This window comes from Somniosus microcephalus, chromosome 3 (genome assembly GCF_052327205.1).
Source record: "Somniosus microcephalus isolate GS21.2 chromosome 3, FLI_Smic_1.0, whole genome shotgun sequence".
NCBI lineage: Eukaryota > Metazoa > Chordata > Chondrichthyes > Squaliformes > Somniosidae > Somniosus > Somniosus microcephalus.
In genome coordinates this window covers 118,497,260-118,518,674 of record NC_140989.1, presented here as the reverse complement: position 1 = coordinate 118,518,674, position 21,415 = coordinate 118,497,260, and the positions used below count along the sequence as shown (strand labels likewise).

General features: G+C 42.9%; 1 protein-coding gene across 2 annotated transcripts in view; it reads left to right on the top strand.

Moving 5' to 3' along the window:
• Positions 1-21,415, top strand: part of fndc1 (fibronectin type III domain containing 1) — a 297,076-nt gene that overhangs the window by 114,337 nt on the left and 161,324 nt on the right. For both annotated transcript variants that reach the window (XM_085981527.1, XM_085981526.1), the window contains 3 exons: positions 15,873-16,061; positions 16,345-16,443; positions 17,858-17,981. In XM_085981527.1, the coding sequence (XP_085837653.1) occupies positions 15,873-16,061; positions 16,345-16,443; positions 17,858-17,981 (412 nt within the window). The remainder of the gene's footprint in view (positions 1-15,872; positions 16,062-16,344; positions 16,444-17,857; positions 17,982-21,415) is intronic.

The following is a 21,415-nucleotide window of genomic DNA, read 5'->3' as shown; positions in this document are numbered from 1 at the left end:
TCTCATTACATAATACCCAGTCTAAGATGGCCTGATCTCTAGTTGGTTCCTCGACATATTGGTCCAGGAAACCATCCCGTATACACTCCAGGAATTCCTCCTCCACAGTATTGTTACTAATTAAGGACGTGGTTACAGGGCACTTAGAAAATAATAAGATTGAGTAGAGTCAACATGAATTTATGAAAGGGAAATCATGTTTGATGAATCTGAGTTTTTTGAGTTTGTAACTAGCAGAACAGATGAGGGGAAACCAGTGGATGTGGTGTATTTGGATTTTTCAGAAGGCATTCGACAATGTGCCACACAAGTTATTAAACTACATTAGGGCTCATGGAATTGGGAGTAATATACTAGCTTCGATTGAGGATTGGTTAACGGACAGAAAACAGAGTAAGAATAAATGGGTCATCTTCGGGTTGGCAGGCTGTAACTAGTGAGGTATCGCAAGGATCAGTGCTTGGGCCTCAGCTATTCACAATCTATATCAATGATTTGGATGAGGGGACCAAATGTAATATATCCAAGTTTGCTGATGATACAAAGCTGGGTGGGAATGTAAGTTGTGAGGAAGATGTAAAGAGGCTTCAAGGGGATATAGACAGGCTAAGTGAGTTCGCAAGAACATGGCAAATGGAATATAATGTGGAGAAATGTGAAGTTATCCTCTTTGGTAGGAAAAATAGAAAAGCAGAGTATTTTTTAAATGGTGAGAGATTGTGAAATGTTGGTGTTCAGAAGGGACCTGGGTGTCCTTGTACACAAATCACTGAAAGTTAGCATGCAGGTACAGCAAGCAATTAAGAAAACAAATGGTATGTTGGCCTTTATTACAAGAGGATTTGAGTATAAGAGTAAAGACGTCTTACTGCCATTATATAGGGCCCTGGTAAGACCACACCTGGAGTATTTCAAACCAAGGCCCTGTCTGCCCCCTCAGGTGGATGTAAAAGATCCTATGGCACTATTTTGAAGAGGAGCAGGGGAGTTATCCCTGGTGTCCTGGCCAATATTTATCCCTCAATGAAACAGATCATCCAGTCATTATCACATTGCTGTTTGTGGGAGTTTGCTGTGCGCAAATTGGCTGCTGCGTTTCCTACATTATAACAGTGACTACACTTCAAAAAGTACTTCATTGGCTAGAAAGCATTTTGGGACATCCGGTGATCGTGAAAGGCACTATATAAATGCAAGTCTGTCTTTGTTTTTCTTTCTCTCTCGCTTTCGTTGAATCAGTACTTTTCCCATAAGCTCCAGGAAACTACATTGGCTGGGTGACACAAACCCCAAGGACCTACCTGTTTTCTCTATATAGACATATTTGTCACTTGCAGGATCTTGTCCAGCTCCCTTTTGAATCTTTGCAGTGAATCTTGATGCGCTATCAATTACTCATAAAAGACGGAGAGTTAGGAGAGTAACAAGGCTTTTATTAGCAAAGAACAGAGCATGCCTCTCGTGGTTGACTGGGTTCCAAGAAGGCAGGGGGCTGCAGGTCAATCACCTTTATACCTGGGCCTGTGGGTGGAGCCAGCCGAGACATGTTGAGGCATGCATAGGTACAACAGTGTGCAGCAACAACAACAACAGTGAATAACAATAACAGTGGTTTACCACAAATCTACACTAACTGCATGTGCCAGCAACTTATTTCAGAGGTCGATGCCTCTTTGTGACAACTCTTAGCATCTAACCTATTCCTACCCTCTCTTTAGACTTATGTCCCTGGTGCTCCCTAACTTATCTAACTTACTATCCTAGCCACTTAGACCGAGTTTAATCCTTTCATTATTCTAAAGACCTCAATCACATCTCTTCAAAGTCTATGCTTTTCTAGCCTATTGGCCTCCTCTGCACCTTTTTCAGGGCCTCGATGTTCCCCCAACATGCAAGGGGACTAAAACTGGGCACAGTATTATGGATGTGACCTAACCTAGGCCATTGACAAAGAAAAGATAGTGTTTACTGTTTTATGTTTAATTGTCCTGGCAATACATCCTGTTCACTTTCATAATAGCCTTGTAGAACTGGTCATAGACCTTTAATGCATCATACACAATAACTCCCAATTCCTTCTCCCACTCAGCAGCTTTGAGCATGCAACTCTGCATGGTATATTCATGTTTAGAGTTGCCCCTACCCTAGTACATCACACTACTTTTGTCTATATTAAAAGACATCTGCCAGTCACGGACCTATCCCTCAATGAATATAGATCTGCCAAAAACCGTCTCCAATGCATTAATATGTAAACGAAGAACCCACGGTATAAAATGGGAGCCCAATGAGACAGGTGGTTCCAGAAACTGGTCAATAACTGCACCTCAGATTGCACTCAAATTGGGGCTGATATTTATTATTCTGCATGGCAGTTAAGAGTAGAACAGAGTATCCAGAAAAGGCATATGGTGAAAGGCTAAATCCTTCACACTGCCTTTGGAAGTGTCTGCCAAGCAACTTTATCAAATGCAATCTCAGGCACAAAATCCAAATGGTTCACAGTTGAGGGTCATTGGTGCGGTTGGAATTTTATTGCCAGAAAAATCAACAAAGTTTTCAAAGTAACTCAAGCGTCTAAGGACCGTTCGAAGCCCATTAATAACTTGAAATGTAGAGCTTGGCAAAAAACTGCATTTAGCAATCAAAAGAAACCCACAAACATATTGATGTGCCAAAGTAGAAAATTCTTAATAACAACAGAGAATGCTGGAAAAACTCAGCAGGCCAGGCAACATCCGTGGAGAGAAATTTGAGTTGACGTTTCGGGTTGAAACCCTTCTTCAAAACTGGAAAGAAAATAAAAAGATCGAAGGCAAAGCTGCGATCGAACAAAAGAAGAAAAAGAGACAATAAAAGGTATGCGAAGCCAGATGAGATGGTAATGGGTATTGGTAGCTGCAATATTCCAACTTGTGGGACATGGACCAGATACCTCCTGTGATTCCAGTGATTCAGTGGTGAGTGATGAGGGTTTTATCGAACCCATATTCTATTGCTTCATATCTTATAGTCTCTACTAACATCATTATACATTGTGTAATAGACTGTTTCTGGATTAGTTCAATATTGTTGGCTTTCTTATGTTCAAAATTTTCTAAAGTCCAATTCTGATCTCACCATTCAAGTTAATGCAGATTCCAACATAAATTAAATGAAAGTCTTGCCCTTTTATTTCCACAGATGATTCTTCCACATCAACATTGTTGGGTTCAAATAATAGCAAGCCACTATGATTTTGGAGGAGTTGTCTGTCAAAGATGAAGAACTACTGTGACTGAGGAAAGGGTAGAGATTGAAGGGGTGCAAAACATGACATGACCCTAGAATGTAAATACAGCAGTGGGATACCTCATTCGTAGTAATTGGGATACATCAGCCTCTGGTGATGTCCCTTGATTTCTATGACAGTGCCAGAAAATACAGGAAGGAAAGTGCAGAAACAATAACTACATTGTAATAAGCCACAGGATGTAGTTGTCACAGCATATTATGCTGCATGCACTTGAGACTCCACTACTCCTCTTTACAATGTGTGGCGTTTTTCCATGAACACCACCTTTGTATCAGGTGACTATCACCTTGAGGGGAATGAGGGCACTGTGACCGATGTACCTCTTCATTTTGAAGGTGGTCTTATAGAGAATATTTAAAATGATTCCTTGGAAAGCTCCTCAGAGAGATGTGTGAAATCTAAAAAGGGCCAACAAAAATAGTGTACTTACTGTGCATATAATTTTTCAAATTTTATCATCTATCTCAATTAATGTTACACGTACAGCTGATATTCAACTTTGATATTTATTTAGCAATTCATTAGCATTTGAAAGTACTAGATTCAGATACAAGATGATATTCAATACTTGTTTTAAATGTTTTGTAGATAATTGTCAGTAAATTTACAATCCAGATATTGTTAAATTCTATGCTTTGAATAAATGATTTATATTGATAACTTCTTTATCCCATGTCTCTTTCTTGGCCATGACACTTTTTTCCTGCATATTTTATAAATAAGTTCCAAATGAACTCCCAACCTAGCACTCCAACCTGATGGTCATTGAAAAGGTTCTAGAATCATGTGCCTCTTGTTTCCTCTTTTACACTCTGACTTCTGCATATTTACATATTAAAGCGATGATTGTATATTTGAATTGCACCATTTTACAAATACATATTATTTGCCATAACCGTGAATTTACATAAGCAGATGTTGCTAAGATGCTGCTTCCATGTTGCTCGGTGATGTAATAATAGTGAGATTTATGAGAAAATTTTGACGCTCATCTATATATATAAATCGGTCCTTCTGTCTGTCCTTCTGTCTGTCTGCACGTGTGCGTCTGGGCGGCTATGCGCTCGAAAGTTACAGGGCGTACCTACGCGTGCGTTACGTCGAAAGAAAGCTTACCTTTCCAAAACGGTTTTAAGCGTATTTACGTTTCGGCCGGGCTAAAATCGCACTCGCGGTATCCGAAAAACCTTAACGTTCCGCTCATTAGCATCTCATTATGCGCTCATTAGCGACAGAGTGACCTCGAGCTCGACCAATTGTACGCCGGGTTGCTGGCGTGTGCCGCCGGGCCAATCGGTGCGTGTGTGGGCGGGCCTCATCGTTCTGAACCGAGGTGAGTCGCCGCCATCTTGATTCCAAACTTTTCCTTTTTCCCCGCTTTCTGCGTCTTTAAAAAAAACGTTGCTTTTAAAACACATATTGTTTCACAAAAAAATGATTTAGAATGTAATTAACTTATCTCATCTCATTAATTTTCCTACCTTTCCCCGTTTTTCCAGGTAGGCCTCCAAGCCTCGGCGTCTCCTCCGCACCCATGCCCGAGCAAGGCACCTCCTGGCCACACTCAAAGGCTGGAGGGGCGGGCCTCAGCCCAGCCCCGCTACCTTACTAAAGGGTGCGCGCGCAGCAGGAGCAGCTGCGACGCGGCGTCTCTCTCTGGCTCGGCCGGGGGGCGGGGCTTGGTCAGCGTCAACGGTTACCCTGGCAACCGGGCCCTCCGGCCGTCTCGCACAGCCGCAATCTTGAAGCCAGCTCGGGAGGCCGGTGCTCGGAAGATCGCGCCTCCGGAGTTCGGTGCTTGGTTGGTGTGGGGGGGGGGCGAGCCTCGGGGGGGCCAACCTCTGGAGTTCGGGGCGTGGGGATCAGGGGGCTCGGGAGTTTGGGGGGGACGGGGATCAGGGGGCTCGTGGACTCTTCCCCCTTCCCCTCCCCTCCCCCCCTCCCTCCTCTCCCCCCTCCTCCTCTCTCCTCCTCCTCCCCTCCCTCCCCCCGCCCCTTCTTCCCCTCTCCCCTCCTCTCTCCTCCTCCCCTCCCTCCCCTCCCCCCGCCCTCCCTTCCCCCTCCCCTCCCCGCCCTCTCTTCCCCCCCAGTCGCGCCCTCTCTTCCCCCCCCAGTCGCGCTCTCTCTTCCCCCCCCCCAGTCGCGCGCTCTCTTCCCCCCTCCAGTCGCGCTCTCTCTTCCCCCCGGTCGCGCTCTCTCTTCCCCCCGGTCGCGCTCTCTCTTCCCCCCCGGTCGCGCTCTCCCTTCCCCCCCGGTCGCGCTCTCCCTTCCCCCCCGGTCGCGCGCTCCCTTCCCCCCGCCCGCGCTCTCCCTTCCCCCCGCCCGCGCTCGCCCTTCCCCCCGCCCGCGCTCGCCCTTCCCCCCGCCCTTCCGCCCGCGCGCGCCCTTCCCTCCGCCCGCGCGCGCCCTTCCCCCCGCCCGCGCGCGCCCAGCCCCCTCGGCCCCGCGCGCGCCCCCCCCCCCGGCCCCGCGCGCGCCCACCCCCCCCCCCGGCCCCGCGCGCGCTCCCCCCCCCCCCGGCCCCGCGCGCGCGCTCCTCCCCAACAACAACATGCCCTCGAAAAAGCCTCGGCACTGCCGGGCACTTCAGCTAGTTAATGTATATAAGAGTCACTGTTTTGCGACTAATTTAATACGGGTAGAATGCATTATTATGTTAAAGTGCTATTTGTAAAACATATTTCTCAGCTCTGTTTAGAATGTGGTGAGATCACTCTAAATTTATCCCATGTGATTCTATCCCTCCACCCCAGCAATTATTGACTTTTTCCCCCAATTCTTACTTCACTGTTCTGGAGGCACTGACTCCTGCTAGATAGTGTCTTCAAGTTATTTAACTGTGGGAGCATCATGGCCAAGACAAAACTTGCTTTCACCTAATGTCCGTGTGGGTGTGTGTGCGTGTGTGCGTGTGTGCGTGCGTGTGTGCGTGCGTGCGTGCGTGCGTGCGTGCGTGCACTTTCCACCAAGAGCATTGGCTGGTGATCAGGATGAGGCCACACTAGTTGATTTCCTCCTCCTCCCCTCCCCCCCACCAAAAAGCCCAGGGGTGTGAAGGGCAATTATAGCACCCCAAATACTGCCCTGCTGTCAGCAGCTAACACCACAGTGATGATTACATTTGGGGCTGCTTGTACTGTATGGCTTAGTACCTGACCAATTAGTGCTTTTATTCCTTAGGCCATTGGAGGAACCCCTGATTGGTATGTTTAATCATGGAAGCCAGGTGGTAATACCTCTAAAGAATCCATAGCATCCAAATTGCTATTTTATAACAGGCACAAAGTGAATGATGAAGTTATGGACAGTTAGACATTCCCATTACTTTTAAAAACACACTTCTATTACAGAGTCCCTTTTTGTAACAAAGGACTGAATTATTTTCTTTTATGCTTTCAGGGAGTGAATGGATCAAATTAGATGTGCACAAGTGAGTTTTATACTGATTAAAATGTAAAAGAAATTACAGATGTTACAGTAGCACCAAAGACTACTTTGGGATTTTTCATCACTTGCCCTCGAGTCTGTATGCTCACTCATCATTGGTACACGATAGGAAGATTTGTTTGATTATATTGAGGAGGTGTTTGTATTGTGGTGATGGTTGTATCAGTTATAGGTTGTACAAAAAAATAATAATTTTGGGTCAAGTGTGTGCTGGTTTTTGTACTACTGAACAATGGAATTATTTAGAGTGGAGCTCATTGAGGGGGTTATGGTAACACTTGGCATGATGGTGAATATGAGCATAGAGCTCCGAAACTGCTAGCAAGAGTTCTAGTCAGGCTGTTTTTTTGTGCATGGAATAAATTCTCTATCGTATTCCATTCTAAATCACGGCTATTGTATAAAGCTAGTGAATCTTCTGTAATATTGCTCATGGTAAGCTAAATGATAGGCTGTCTTAGAATAGCAGTCATGTTATTCTATATAATTTGCAATGTATTATTCTGCTGCTCAACTGCAACTGTGTGTTAAATGACCTGTCCTTTTAAGGTCTTGGGCCTAATTGCTGTAAATAGGTCTAATCCCTGAACTCAATTGTAGGGCAATTGCTACTACTGAGAGAAGTTCATCAGCAAATTGGAAACTGTGTGTAAATCCCCAGCTTCTCCTCTTGGAATTACTAAAATCAAAAGAAACTGGGAGGAAATTACTGTTTTTCCTCCATCTTTAAAAAAAAAAGACGCTACTTTTTCATTGTTCGGTTCACTTTCTGTTCAGTTTTGGTTCATTGCTGTTTGGCTAAAGTTTCATATTCATCAATCAATTGCTTGAAGAAGTGACAAAGAGTAGATACAGGTAATGTAGTAGATGTAATATACTTGGATTTTCAAACGGCCTTCAATAAGGTACGGTATAGTAGACTCATGACTATGGTTGGAGCATGTGGAGTCATGGAGAAAGTAGCAGAATGAATAGCAAGCTGGCTACAAAACAGAAAACAAAGAGTAGGGTATTTACTCAGACTGGCAGAAGGTGGGAAGTGGTGTTCCACAGGAATCGGTGCTGGGACCCCTGTTCACGATTTACATAAACGATTTGGACTCGGGAATTGGAAGACAATTTCAAAATTTGCGGATGTCACTAAATTGAGGCTGTAGTTAATACTGAGAAAGACTGTGACAAAATACAAGATGACATTAACAAACTTGCAGATTGGTGTGTTATTGGTAAATTAATTTCAATATAGATAAGTGTGAGGTGGTGCATTTTGGCAGGGGGAATAAGGAGGTCACCTACTCCTTGGAAAATAAGCATCTAAACGGGGTAGAGGTGCAAAAAGATCTAGGGCTACAGATACACAAATCATTAAAAGAAGCAATGCAGGTTAACAAAGCCATAAAAAGTACAAACAAAACATGGGTTCATTTCAAAATTCAAAAGCATAAAGTTACGTTATAACAACAGAAAATGCTGGAAAAACTCAGCAGGTCAGGCAACATCCGTGGACTCAAATTTCTGTCCACGGATGTTGCCTGACCTGCTGAGTTTTTCCAGCATTTTCTGTTGTTATTTCGGATTTCCAACATCCGCAGTATTTTGCTATCATAAAGTTACGTTAAACTTGTATAGAATCTTGCACTCCAAGGTCCCTCTGTTCCTCTACACTTCTCAGTATCCTACCATTTATTGAGTAGTCCCATGCCTTGTTAACCCTCCCCAAATGCATTACCTCACACTCAGTCCATTGATATCTTCCTGCAGCTTTCTTTCTCACAAAAATTGGCCATGCGGTTGATAGTATCATCGGCAAACTTTTTAATCATGCCCCCTACATTTAAGTCTAAATCATTGATATATACCACAAAAAGCAAGGGACCTAGTACTGAGCCCTGTGGAACCCTACTGGAAACAGCCTTCCAGTCACATAAACATCCGTCGACCATTAACATAGTTTGTTATCTCCTCAAAAAATTCATTCAAGTTAGTCAGACTTGATTAATCCGTGCCTTTCTAAATGACGATTAATAATGTCCCTCGGAATTTTTTTCAATAATTTGCCTACCGCCGAGGTTATCCTGACTAGCCTGTAATTACTCGGTCTATCCCTTTCACTCTTTTTAAACAACTGCACAACATTAGCAATCCTCTGGCACCACACCTGTAGCCAAAGAGGATTGGAAAATGATGGTCAGAGCCTCCGCTGTTTCCTCCCTTGCTTCTCTTAACAGCGTGGGATACAGTTCATCCAGGCCTGGCGATTTATCTACTTTCAAAGATGCTAAACCCCTTAATACTTCATCTTTCACTATGTTTATCCCATCCAATAATTCACGCTCATCCTCCTTAACTACAATGTCTGCATCGTTCCTCTCTTTTGAAAACAGACACAACGCTTTCATTAAGAACCATACACACATCTTCTACCTCCACACACAGGTTACCTTTTTGGTCCCTAATAGGCCCTGTACTTTCCTTTGTTACCCTCTTGCTTTTTATGTTTTTATAAAGCATTTTTGGGTTTTCCTTGATTTTGCTTGCCAATTTTTTTAATGTCCTCTGCTTTCCTAATTTTTTTTAAAATTTCATCCCTGCACTTTCTATACTCCTCTAAGCTTTCTGCAGTATTTAGTGCTCGGTATCTGACATAAGCTTCCCTTTTTTGCCTTATCTTACCTTGTATGCCCCTTGACATCCAGAGGGGTCTAGATTTGGGAGTCCCCCCTTTTTCTTTGTGGGAACATATTTGCTCTGAATCCTCACTCTCTCCTCCTTGAATGCCTCCAACTGCTCTGACAGTGATTTACTTCAAGTAGCTGTTTCCAGTCCACTTTTGCTAAATCACATCTCAGCTTAGTAAAATTGGCCTTTCCCCAATTTAGAACTTTTACTCCTGGTCTATCTTTGTCTTTTCCATAACTATGCTAAATCTAACTGAATTATGATCAATACCACTGATGCTCTCCCACTGATACCCCTTCCATCTGGACAGCTTCATTCCCTAAAACTAACTCCAGAACTGCCCCCACTCTTGTTGGGCTTGCTGCGTACTGGCTAAAAAAGTTCTCCTGGATGCATTTTAAGAATTCTGCGCCCTCTATACCTTTTACCTCATACCTACGTAGTTTGTTTTGTTTAGATTTAGGACCCTAGTTTCGGACTTAGCTAAATCACTCTCAAACTCAATATAAAATTCTAACATATTGTGATCACTCTTCCCCAGAGGCTCCTTTACTACAAGGTTATTAATTAACCCTGTGTCATTGCACAACACTAGATCTAAAATAGCCTGTTCCTAGACATACTGATGTAAAAAACTATTTGATTGCATTCCATAAACTCATCCTCCACACTATTGCTACAAATTTGGTTTGCCCAGTCGGTATAAAGATTACATTCCTGATTTATACTCTCTGGCACTACAACTACTGTTAGGGGGCCTATAAACTACTCCCACCAGTGTTTTCTGTCCCTTGTTATTTCTTGGCACCACCCAAACTGATTCTACACCTTGATTTTCCAAGCTAAGATCCTTTCTCTCTACTGTCTTTATCCCATCCTTTATTATCAGGGCTATCTCCCCCCCTCCTTTTCCATTCTGCCTATCTCTTCTAAAAGTCAAGTATCTTGGAATATTTAGTTTCCAACCACTTAAATGGTAACTTTCCCTCTTGACTCCCAACTTCAGTCTGAGCTCCTTCTGCTGCTTTAGAATTGGAAACTGCTCAATGGGAAAGATGCAGGGAAAGGAGATTTAAAACCTGAAGCTGGAGCCTGTAATGGAGCCTAAAGGGTGAATTATCATTTGAAATGCCATAGAGCTGGAAAAGGAGAGCAACATCTGTGCAAGTGAAATGAGAAAGGTGAGAGAATTTGTGAATGCCAGCTGATTTGAGGAGAGAATTTGGATTCATGAAGACTTTCCTCTTATTCCGGAGTTTGGGAATTTTTTGCGGGGGGGGGCGGGGGTTCTTGGTATAGTAATTAACTCCGAAAGTTACATATGAAAAGAAATGGAAGATGGTTTTCATTCTTTGGGTTGATTTTTAACTGGTATACATTGATATTTCTTTGCTATACATAACAAACAGAAATCAGCATCTTTATACATTTTGGATTAGTGAAAACATCAGATCAGAAGCTGCTCATCTGTTTTGAATCTTTGTTGTAGTATAAGGGAGACGATTTCCTCGGCGCTGTGTACTTTAATCATAAACACATTCTTCAAAAATGTGTTAATGTTTTTGCTGCACATAGTACCATGTGGCAATCCCCGCCCCCCCCCCCCTCCAGACTTTGTTTATAATTTTGTACTGAAAGGCATCTTCAACCAAAACATTTACATTTTGAAAACTGACTGCCTTTTAGTAAATTCATGGGGATTTTTTTTAACTGTTAGTACTGAAAATGTTCTGCCCAGAGGTGCTACATTATTTAATACCATCTTACTTAAAATGCTAATAATTTGTTATCAACTTCTAAAGCAGAACAATCAGTTGGTGAGGGGAGGGAAGGTAAAAAGACAAATTAACATAAGTTTATTCAACTAGACAACTTTGTTGATGAGTAATGATGTCATGTGCTGTTTTATAATGATAGGAGCATTATCCTGATAATTCTATTGTTAAGGTGGAGCTGAGTCCCTTTAAGGCACGAGCTGATTATTAAATAAATGCAGTCTGAGGTTACTCAGAGTTTAACTGTTGTTTGATCAGGGAAGTTTGCAGATTGGACTGTGCTGGTCAGTTCCAGGCTTTAGCTGAAAGCAGCTTTTATGGTTGTTTTTCAACTGTACAAAAAGTGTGACATCTGGAGTGTGATGCTTGGAGCATGACTGATTTATTGTCTTTAATATATTAGTTATGAATCAATAATATGAGCAAGTGTGCTACATTTATACAGCTGGGTCCCTCTCTGCCCCCTGTCCATTGCTATTGGATATAGAACTGAGGTGTAAGCCAAGATGCTAACATTTTGGCCCAGAAATTCGGGTCGGGGGCTTCCCGCGGGTGCAAGACCCCGACCTGCACTTACCTTGCGCGCCGGCCGTTGAGCTGTGGGCCCCCGTGGAATTCCGATCCTGGGCCTGCTCCAGCTGCCGGCGCGCAGTGCTTGCGTATCCCAGGGGCGGAATTAGTTTGATGTGTCCCCTGGGATTATGTGGGCCATGGGGAGCCAATCGAAGCAGGGAATGCTTCATTCATAACTTTGACAGGAAGAGCTGTCAAAACTTAGAAATACTACGGGCCCCAAAACATCACTAAATCTTAATACATTTTTTTAAATCAAATTTTTTAAATAAACTATAAATTACATGAAATAACTATTTTAAACAATAATTTAAATTTTTGAAAAAAATAATTTTATTTTGTAATGGGGCTAAAAATAAACTTACCTTGCTTTAAAGTATTTAAAAATAATAAACCTGTGGAAAAAATGTTTTAATTTTAAATAATTCACCACTTACCTTGTAAAAAGCAGGTCTTACGCCTGCTTTTTATATGTGTAACTTCTGCAGACTTACCCTCCCCGGAAAACCTGTGGGGAAAAAAAACCTAAGTTCGATGCGCACGCGCAGCCTCTCCTGCACACACGTTCCAACTCTGAACCCCTTCTTTCAGGGGAACGGAAGTGCCGGTTTCCCGCGCATGCGCAGTGCATGCAGAAAACTGCCACTTCCATTGGGCCTACGGGTGAGTACCCCATGCGTACTCACCCTGGGACCCAAATTTCTGGGCCTTTGTGTTTAACCGTCAGTAATATATAATTTTAATATGATTTAATGTCATTGGCATTTTTCAAGATTTCGGATTTTCATCACAGAAGGACCTTGATATGGTTCATAATGTGCTACTATGAATTTAGATTTGGCTCTCAACGGGTTAAATTCACTGAACAGAGGGGCTGGAATGGTGCTGGTCAATGCCACTTCAGCTCGAGAGAATGGAAGTTTCTGAGTCCAGGTCATTTATGTAAATGAGATACAGTAGCAGTAGTGGTCTCGACACTGAGCCCTGGAGCACCTCGCTCAGTACTTTCTCCCACCCTGACATAACTCCTCTAAAGAATAAGTGATGTTTTCTACCCTTCTGCTATTTTGTTATCCATACCAACAGTTTACTCTGAATCCCCACAGCTTTGAGTTTGAGCAATCGTCATTCATGATAGTTAGCTACAGATAGCTAGATACATGCATCGATAGACATAGATAAACAGATAGTTACATACATAGGTCTGTGAATAGATAGATATTCAGAAAATATAAATTTTGAATTTTACATTTGAGGGGCTCTTTGGTTGTCAAAATATACCAAAAGTTAATTGGGAACTTGTATCGAACCAAAGAAAAATGTTGATTTTAACTAGATTTGTATGCATCAGGATTAGCTTTATTACCAGTATAACTGAGGACATGTTTATATCTGTAGGATACACCCACCCACTGCCAACAGTTTACATAAACTAGAGTCATATGCAAGTACATTTGACATTTTATTTCTTGCTCTCTTTTATTAATTATAATATATATAAAATATGTGCACACGCACACATATACACATCTGCAGTGAAAGATGTACAACAGCTTTGTTTATGGTAATTGACTACCATTATTCGCAGTGGCTGAGGCCAATAAGCCTGGAAGTTACACTTTGGGATGTTACTGTACAAATGCTTTTGTCAAGTTCTTTTCTCTACTATTTTAACTTGCCAGTTGGCCTGTGTAAAATCAGAATTAATGCCTCCATTAAAATAGCAGAGGACTTTGACGCACATTGGTTTTTGTTTGTATCGTATCTCAGATAAATTTCCATCCTATTCTGGCCGTAGGCATTACCATCAAATCAAAATTGCTCAAAAATTAGGTGGTAACCGAACATAGGCCTATGTATCAGTATATTTCTGTTTGGCGCAATATTTCTGCAACTGTTGATTTGTTCATCGATACTTTTGATGCCCTTGTCCACAGTAAAGCCTTTACTTTCTCCTCTCCTGGTCCTTCCCACAGATATGGGTTCCATCTCCGCTCCCTCAAATCTAATGGTTGCAGACTTGAGTATATAAGAACATAAGAAATAGGAGCAGGAGTAGGCCATTCGGCCCTTCGAGCCTGCTCCACCATTCAATAAGATCATGGCTGATCTTCTACCTCAATTCCACCTTCCCGCACTATCCCCATATCCCTTGATTCCCTTAGTATCCATAACTATATCGATCTTTGTCTTGAATATACTCCACGACTGAGCATCCAACGCTTTCTGGGGTTGAGAAGTCCAAAGATTCACAACCCTTTGAAGAAATTTCTCCTCATCTCAGTCCTAAATGGTCGACCCATTATTCTGAGACTACTTCTAGACTCTCCAGCCAGGAGAAACATCCTCCCAGCATAAGGACATAAGAATTAGGAGCAAGAGTAGGCCATACGTCTCTTCGAGCCTGCTCCGCCATTCAGTAAGATCATTGCTGATCTTCGACCTCAACTCCACTTTCCCACCCGATCCCCGTGTCCCTTGATTTCCCGAGAGGCCAAAAATCTATCTCGGCCTTGAACATACTCAACTATTCAGCATCCACAGCCCTTGGGGGTAGAAAATTCCAAAGATTCACAACCCTCTGAGTGAAGAAATTCCTACTCATCTCAGCCTTAAATGGCCAAACCTTATCCTGAGACTATGCTCCCTAGTTCTTGACTCTCTAGCCAGGGGAAACAACCTCTCAGCATCTATCCTTTCAATATCCCTCAGAATCTTATATGTTTCAATGAGATCACCTCTCATTCTTCTCAGGATCAGTCTAGTGAACCTTTGTTGCATGTATGTCCTTTCTCCGATAAAGAGACCAAAACTGTGCACTGTACTCCAGGTGTGGTCTCACCAAGGCCCTGTACAATTGTAGCAAGACTTCCTTACTCTTGTACTCCAACCCCCTTGCAATAAAGGCCAACATGCCATTTACCTTCCTAATTGTTTGCTGTATCTGCATGCTAACTTTCTGTGTTTCTTGTATGAGGATATCTAAATCTCTCTGAACACTAACATTTAATAGCATCTACCCTGTCAAACCCCTTAAGAATTTCATATGTTTCAATGAGATTACTTCCCGTCCTTCTAAATTCTAGGGAATATAGGCCTAGTCTACTCAATCTCTCCTCATAGGACAATGCCCTCATCATCCCAGGAATCAGTCTGGTAAACCATTGTTGTACTCCCTCTAAGGCAAGCATATCCTTCCTTGGTTGGAAGAATGTTTCCCCTTGATGGATAGTCGCAAACTAGGGGTCACAGTCTCAGAATAAGGGGTTGACCATTTAGGACTGAGAGAGATTTTTGGATATTAAGGAAATCAAGGGATATGGGAATAGTGCGGGAAGGTGGAGTTGAGGCAGAAGATCAGTCATGATCTTATTCGAATACAAGGGGGCAGAAGTTATGCTACAGTGGTACAGAGCCCTAGTTAGACCACACCTGGAGTACTTTGAGCAATTCTGGGCACCACACCTTAGGAAGGATATATTAGCCTTGGGGGGGGGGGGGGGGAGTGCAGCATAGATTTAACAATGATACCTGGACTCCTCCTAAATTACGAGGAGAGATTACACAAACTAGGATTGTATTCCCTGGAATTTAGAAGGTTAAGGGGTGACTTGATCGAAGTTTTCAAGATATTAAAGAGAACAGATAGGGTAGATAGAGAGAAACTATTTCCACTGGTTGGGGAATGTAGGACTAGGGGGCATAGTCTAAAAATTAGAGCCAGACCTTACAAGAGTGAAATTAGGAAACACTTCTACACACAAAGGGAGGTAGAAGTTTGGAACTCTCTTCCACAAACAACAATTGATGCCGGATCAATTGTTAATTTTAAATATGAGATTGATAGATTTTTGTTGACCAAAGGTATTAAGGGATATGGGGCAAAGGTGGGTATATGGAGTTAGGTCGCAGATCAGCCATGATCTCGTTGAATGGCGGAACAAGCTCAAGGGGCTAAGCAGCCTACTCCTGTTCCTATGGAGTAGGCTCGAAGGGTCAAATGGCCTACTCCTGCTCCTATTTCTTGTGTTCTTATGTTCTTAACTAGAAACAACTACTACTTATTAGAAGGCAATTAACCTGAGGAATGTCTTTTTTTTTAGAGAGGAGAGTAACAAAGAAACCTCCGCATCTGCAAGTCAGATCTTCTGACGATGAGGTTTCACTTCGATTGAGATCACCTCGTACCTCTCAAGCTAGAAGTTATCTGCTTGGTTATGGGGCTAGTGGCAGGAGAATGAAGTATGCACCACATCCAAAAGAACAAAGGAGACATGAAGTACAAAAACTTGGTGGGTCATCTATCTACTGCACCAGCACATGCAATATTGAAACTGCTTTGAAGATTTTACAGAATTCCTTCAATAGCTGAGGCCATTTAATTTTACATTTTGGATCAGAAATTCAACTGTAAAGCTGGCTATAGTATGTGCATGCAGTAATCAATGACGGTTTTGAAACTTGTTTCTCAGTACTACAATGTCAACCTGCCATACTTAACAAGACTTTAACGAGTGAAGTGATTGCTTTGCCATGGAATTTCTTTCTTATGCTCTCGTGCTTGTCTTTCCACAGTTCCTGAATCAATGTACAGGGTATCTCTGCGAGCAAGGAATGCCCTCGGGCAGAGGGAACCTGTTTACAGAGCAGCCCCAACAAAACGCAAAGTTCCAGGTGGGTTTTGGCTGGCGTTATAACTGCAAAACTCGTTGGCTCTGTGCATAAAGCTTCACACTTCTCCAGAGGGGTTGTATATTAGATGTAAACACATAGCTCTAATTGTGATATTCTTATTCACAAAATGATCATAAATGCATTGCTAACAAGTAAATAATAATTGTGCCTTTTGGGACTTTCACATAGAGACAGATTTCAAATTGAGAATGCCTTCATTCAAACAGTTTTTGAAGCAGGGAGATTTGCCTGGATTTTTCTTGTTAGTGAAATTGTTACCATTTTAATTTGCAGCAAACTGCTGTGCACATTGGTGATGCTGGTTAACCATCCAGTGGACAGAACAAGTTAACTGAGGCAGATCAGCAGAATTTCAGAGAGAAACAGAGTTCACATTTCAGGCCGATGACCTATGATCAGAACTGGAAGAAGTTAGCAATTTAACAGTTTTTAAGCAAGTATCGAGCCAGGGTAAAGGGGGTGGTGGGGGTGGGAAAGACCAAAAGAGAAGGTCTGTGATAGGGTGACGGGCAGGAGAGATTAAATTATGAAACGGATGATGGTGCAAGGCAAAAGTGGGGTGGTAATGGGATGATAAAGAAATAAATGATGGGTCCAGAGAAGGTGTAAATGGCAAGAGCAGATCGGTTATCAGCACCTGCTGTCTGAGAAAGCGGGAGCAGTGGTTATGATTGGAAGTTGTTGCACTCACAGCTGAAGCTGGCAGGTTGTAGAGTGCTTAATCAAAAGATGAGGTGCTGTTCCTCAAGCTTGCGTGAGCTTCATTGGAACAATATAGGAGGCCGAGGACAGAGGTTAGAGTGATTACTTTAGTTTTGAGAACTGTTTCTGCTCACATATTGTAGCCTCTCTCTTAATGTATTATTTACTTGTTGAAATGGCAAAACTCCAAACTAAGCTGTTTAAAAAATGGTTCAAAAATTATATAAATAGTGCGATTGCAGAATTTTACAGTTCTTCCTTAGATATAGCATGACATTCGTACAGCTCATAGTAGCGTATAGTTTCAGAGACTCCACTTCCAGTATAGGTGCTTGCTAGACAAGTGCATGATTGGCAAATCTGGTGCAAAGGTCAGCGTTCGTCACACTGCTCCCGATTTTCCAGTCATTGACTTTAATAAGCGGACAATCCAGAGTGCTGCTATTTGGGCGCGTTGTCTTTCATGCCTGCTTCTTGAATTCAAGCTCCTGTTGACTGAGACTCCATGCCAGGAGGCTCCGGGAGCATTCCCTAGTAATTTGCGGTAATGGAATTTTCTCATGACTTTAATACCTATTTTATTTTCCACATATATTCTGATTTTGCATTTCTGACTGCACCCTCACAATTGCTTTAAATATTTTTGATACAACCATGATTATTTTTGGGTGATCACCTGTTATTGTTTTAGAGACTGTTGAGTTGCACGAGCCCAGAGACATAACAGTTCGAGTTATGAGTCCACAGTCTGTGCTTGTTATATGGGTCGATCCTGCACTTCAAAAGGAAAAGAGTCGTGGTGTTGGCTCAGACAGGTAGGCACTTGGACAACAAACTGCAATCTCTACTCTGATTGGTTAATATGTGTATCCTGTTTGGTTGCCTTGCCTGAGCTATATGCAAGAAATCAGCTTCTGGTAATGAAATGTATATAACACACTCACAGCTATTTATGAAGTCTATTGGAACAAAAGTCCAGTTAACATTTTTCCAAGTATTGTGTGTGTTTTTTTGGTGCTCATCAAGGTGACTCAAAAATGTGTCTAAAAGCCAAACTCCAGAAGCCCCATAAACGAGTTGTTCACAACCTTGGCTTCCTACTCGACTCCGAGCTGAATTTCTCACCCCATATGCCCTCTTCACAAGGGCCGTCTGCTTCCACTTCCGTAACGTCACCCTTCTCTGTTGCTATCTGAGCACATCTGTTGCTGAAACTAATCTTTTCTCACCTCCTGACTCGACTATTCTAATGCAGCTGTGGCCACTTTTTTTCCAACCTCAAGATATGCTGCCGCCTTGTACCTGTTTGATACAGCTGAGTGGTTTGCTAGGCCAATTCAGAGGGCAACTAAGAGCCAACCATGTTAGTGTGGAACTGGAGCAGACTGAATAAGGACAGCAGATTTCCTTCGCTAAAGGGCATTAGTGAACCGGTTGGGTTTTACAACCAGCTTCATGGTCAATTTTACTAATAGCATTTTTTTTAATCTGCAAATAAAAAAAACTGAATTCAAATTCTCAAACTCCCATGGGGGATTTGAACTCATTCTCGGGATTATTAGCGCAGGCCTCTAGATTACTTGTCCAGTAACATAACCATGACACTACCATACTTACAGTACTTCAACACCTGTAAAACTCTGCTCTCCGTATCGTATCCCTCAGCAAGACCTGCCGCTGACCTACATTGGTTTCTGTGCACCCAACACTGCAATTTTAAAATTCTCATGCTCCTGTTTAAATTTGCTATCTCGTCCCTAAATACTCATCCTAGTGTGAATAACATGCAAGCACAAAATCAGTCGAATGCGTAACAGTGTCTGAAGGCTTTAGGCTGCACTGCTTTACCTCCTGCAATTGTATGCCAGTCACCTCACCATAACACCTCCGAGAACATATTCAGGGAAAGAGCACAATGGTGCCAGAGGTTGAGTATGCACCGAAATTACTCAGCTGGGAGAGCTGCCCTGTGATGTTTGTAGTGTAAATAGGGGTGGCTGAGGGCTTTGTGTAATGACACTCACAGTTTCTATTGTAGACTGAGATTGGGTGAAGAGTGTAAATGTTTCTCATGTATATATTCTGATCCTGATCCATTACTATTGTGCAGTGAAGAAGCGGCAGCAGAAAATGCAGCACTGTGGGGTTAAACCATTTTCTTATCATCTGAAAAAGAAATAGCAAGGATATTTTTAATGCACCAGGGAGATAAAGAAGTGTATTAAATCTTGAAAATTAAAAATTGCACGAGCCAACAGAAATGGATACAGCGACTTCATACACATTTCTTTAATTGGATGCACTCCCACATGCTAGGAGTTTCAGTTTCTCTATTATCTTTGGTGGTCCAAGTTGCCAGAATTGTCTCAATACTTACAGAAATTCCTGATGATACAGTACCTTTAAAACCTCAAACTCACTGCAGCGCATTCCTACTGATACCAGCCCTCTGTTTTTATATATAAAAAAAAAAAAAAAAAAAATTCCCATCATGTTAGGCTTTTTGGACAACTATTAAACCAGAATCAGACTTGGCCTGAAAATATCTTTCTGTCATGCACGCAATTTTTAACACTCTGTTTTCAACCAGTGGAACAAAATGTTTTTTTCAATTTTTTTAATTCATTCACAGGATGTAGGCATCGCTGGCAAGGCCAGCATTTATTGCCCATCCCCCGTTGCCCTTGAGAAAGTGGTGGTGAGCCGCCACCTTGAACCGCTACAGTCCGTGTGGTGAAGGTACTCTCTGTGCTGTTAGGGAGGGAGTTCCAGGATTTTGACCCAGTGACGTTGAAGGAACCGTGATATATTTCCAAGACAGGATGGTGTGTAACTTGGCAGAGAATTGGAGGTGGTGGTGTTCCCATGCGCCTGCTGCCCTCGTCCTTCTAGATAGTAGAGGTTGCGGGTTTGGGAGGTACTGTCAAAGAAGCCTTGGTAAATTGCTGCATCCTGTGGGTGATTCACATTGCAATCACAGTGCGCTGTTGGTGGAGAGAGTGAATGTTTGTTTAAGGTGGGGTGCCGACCAGGCGGGCTGCTTTGTCCTGGATGGTATTGAGCTTCTTGAGTGTTGTTGGAGCTCATCAAGGTAAGTGGAGAGTATTCCATCACAATCCTGGCTTGTGCCTTGTAGGTGGTGGAAAGGCTTTGGGGAGTCAGAAGGTGAGTCACTTGCTGCAGAATACCCAGCATCTGACCTGCTCTTGTAGCCAAGTATTTATGTGGCTGGTCCAGTAAAGTTTCTGGCCAATGGTGACCCTCAAGATATTGATAGTGGGGGATTCGGTGATGGTAATATCGTTGAAAGTCATGGGGAAGTGGTTCAATCTCTCTTGTTGGAGATAGTCATTGCCTGGCACTTGCGTGGCGTGAATGTTACTTGCCACTTATCACCCCAAGCCTGGATGTTGTCCAGGTCTTCTTACATGTGGGCACGGACTGTTAATTATCTGAGGAAATGTGACTGGAACGGAACATTACAATCATCATGAACATCCCCACTTCTGACGTTATGATGGAGGGAAGGTCATTGATGAAGCAGCTGAAGATGGAGATGGTTGGGCCTAGGATACTGCCCTGGGGAACTCCTGCAGTGATGTCCTGGGGCTGAGATAATTGGCCTCCAACAACCACAACCATCTTCCTTTGTGCTAGGTATGACTGCAGCCAGTGGAGAGTTTTCCCCCTGATTCCCATTGACTTCTGGACAGGACATACCTGTGCAATCTTCCACTTTGTTGGGTAGATGCTAGTGTTTTAGCTGTACTGGAACAGTTTAGCTAGAGGCATGGCTAGTTCTGGAGCACATGTCTTTAGCACTACAGCTGGGATGTTGTCGGGGCCTATAGCCTTTGCTATATTCAGTGTGGTTAGCTGTTTTTCTAATATAGTTGGAGTGAATCGAATTGGCTGAATACTGTTATCTGTGATGGTGAGGCCCTCTGGAGGAAACCAAGATGGATCATCCACTCAGCACTTCTGGCTAGAGAAGGTTGCGGACAGTGTTCCCGCTAATGCGACCGCGCAGTCATCTGCAAGGTCCCACGTAGGCCGCTCACCGGCTTTTGCATTGTAGGTACCGCGTATGTGCAAAAATTTGAATGGGCCGTGCATTGGGGGAAGGTAGTCTGCGCAAGAGGCAGTATGGCTTACAGGGGACATTGCTTGTGAACACTTCAGCCTTGTCTTTTGCATTCACATGCTAGGCTCCACCATCATTGAGAATGGGGATGTTCATGGAGCTACC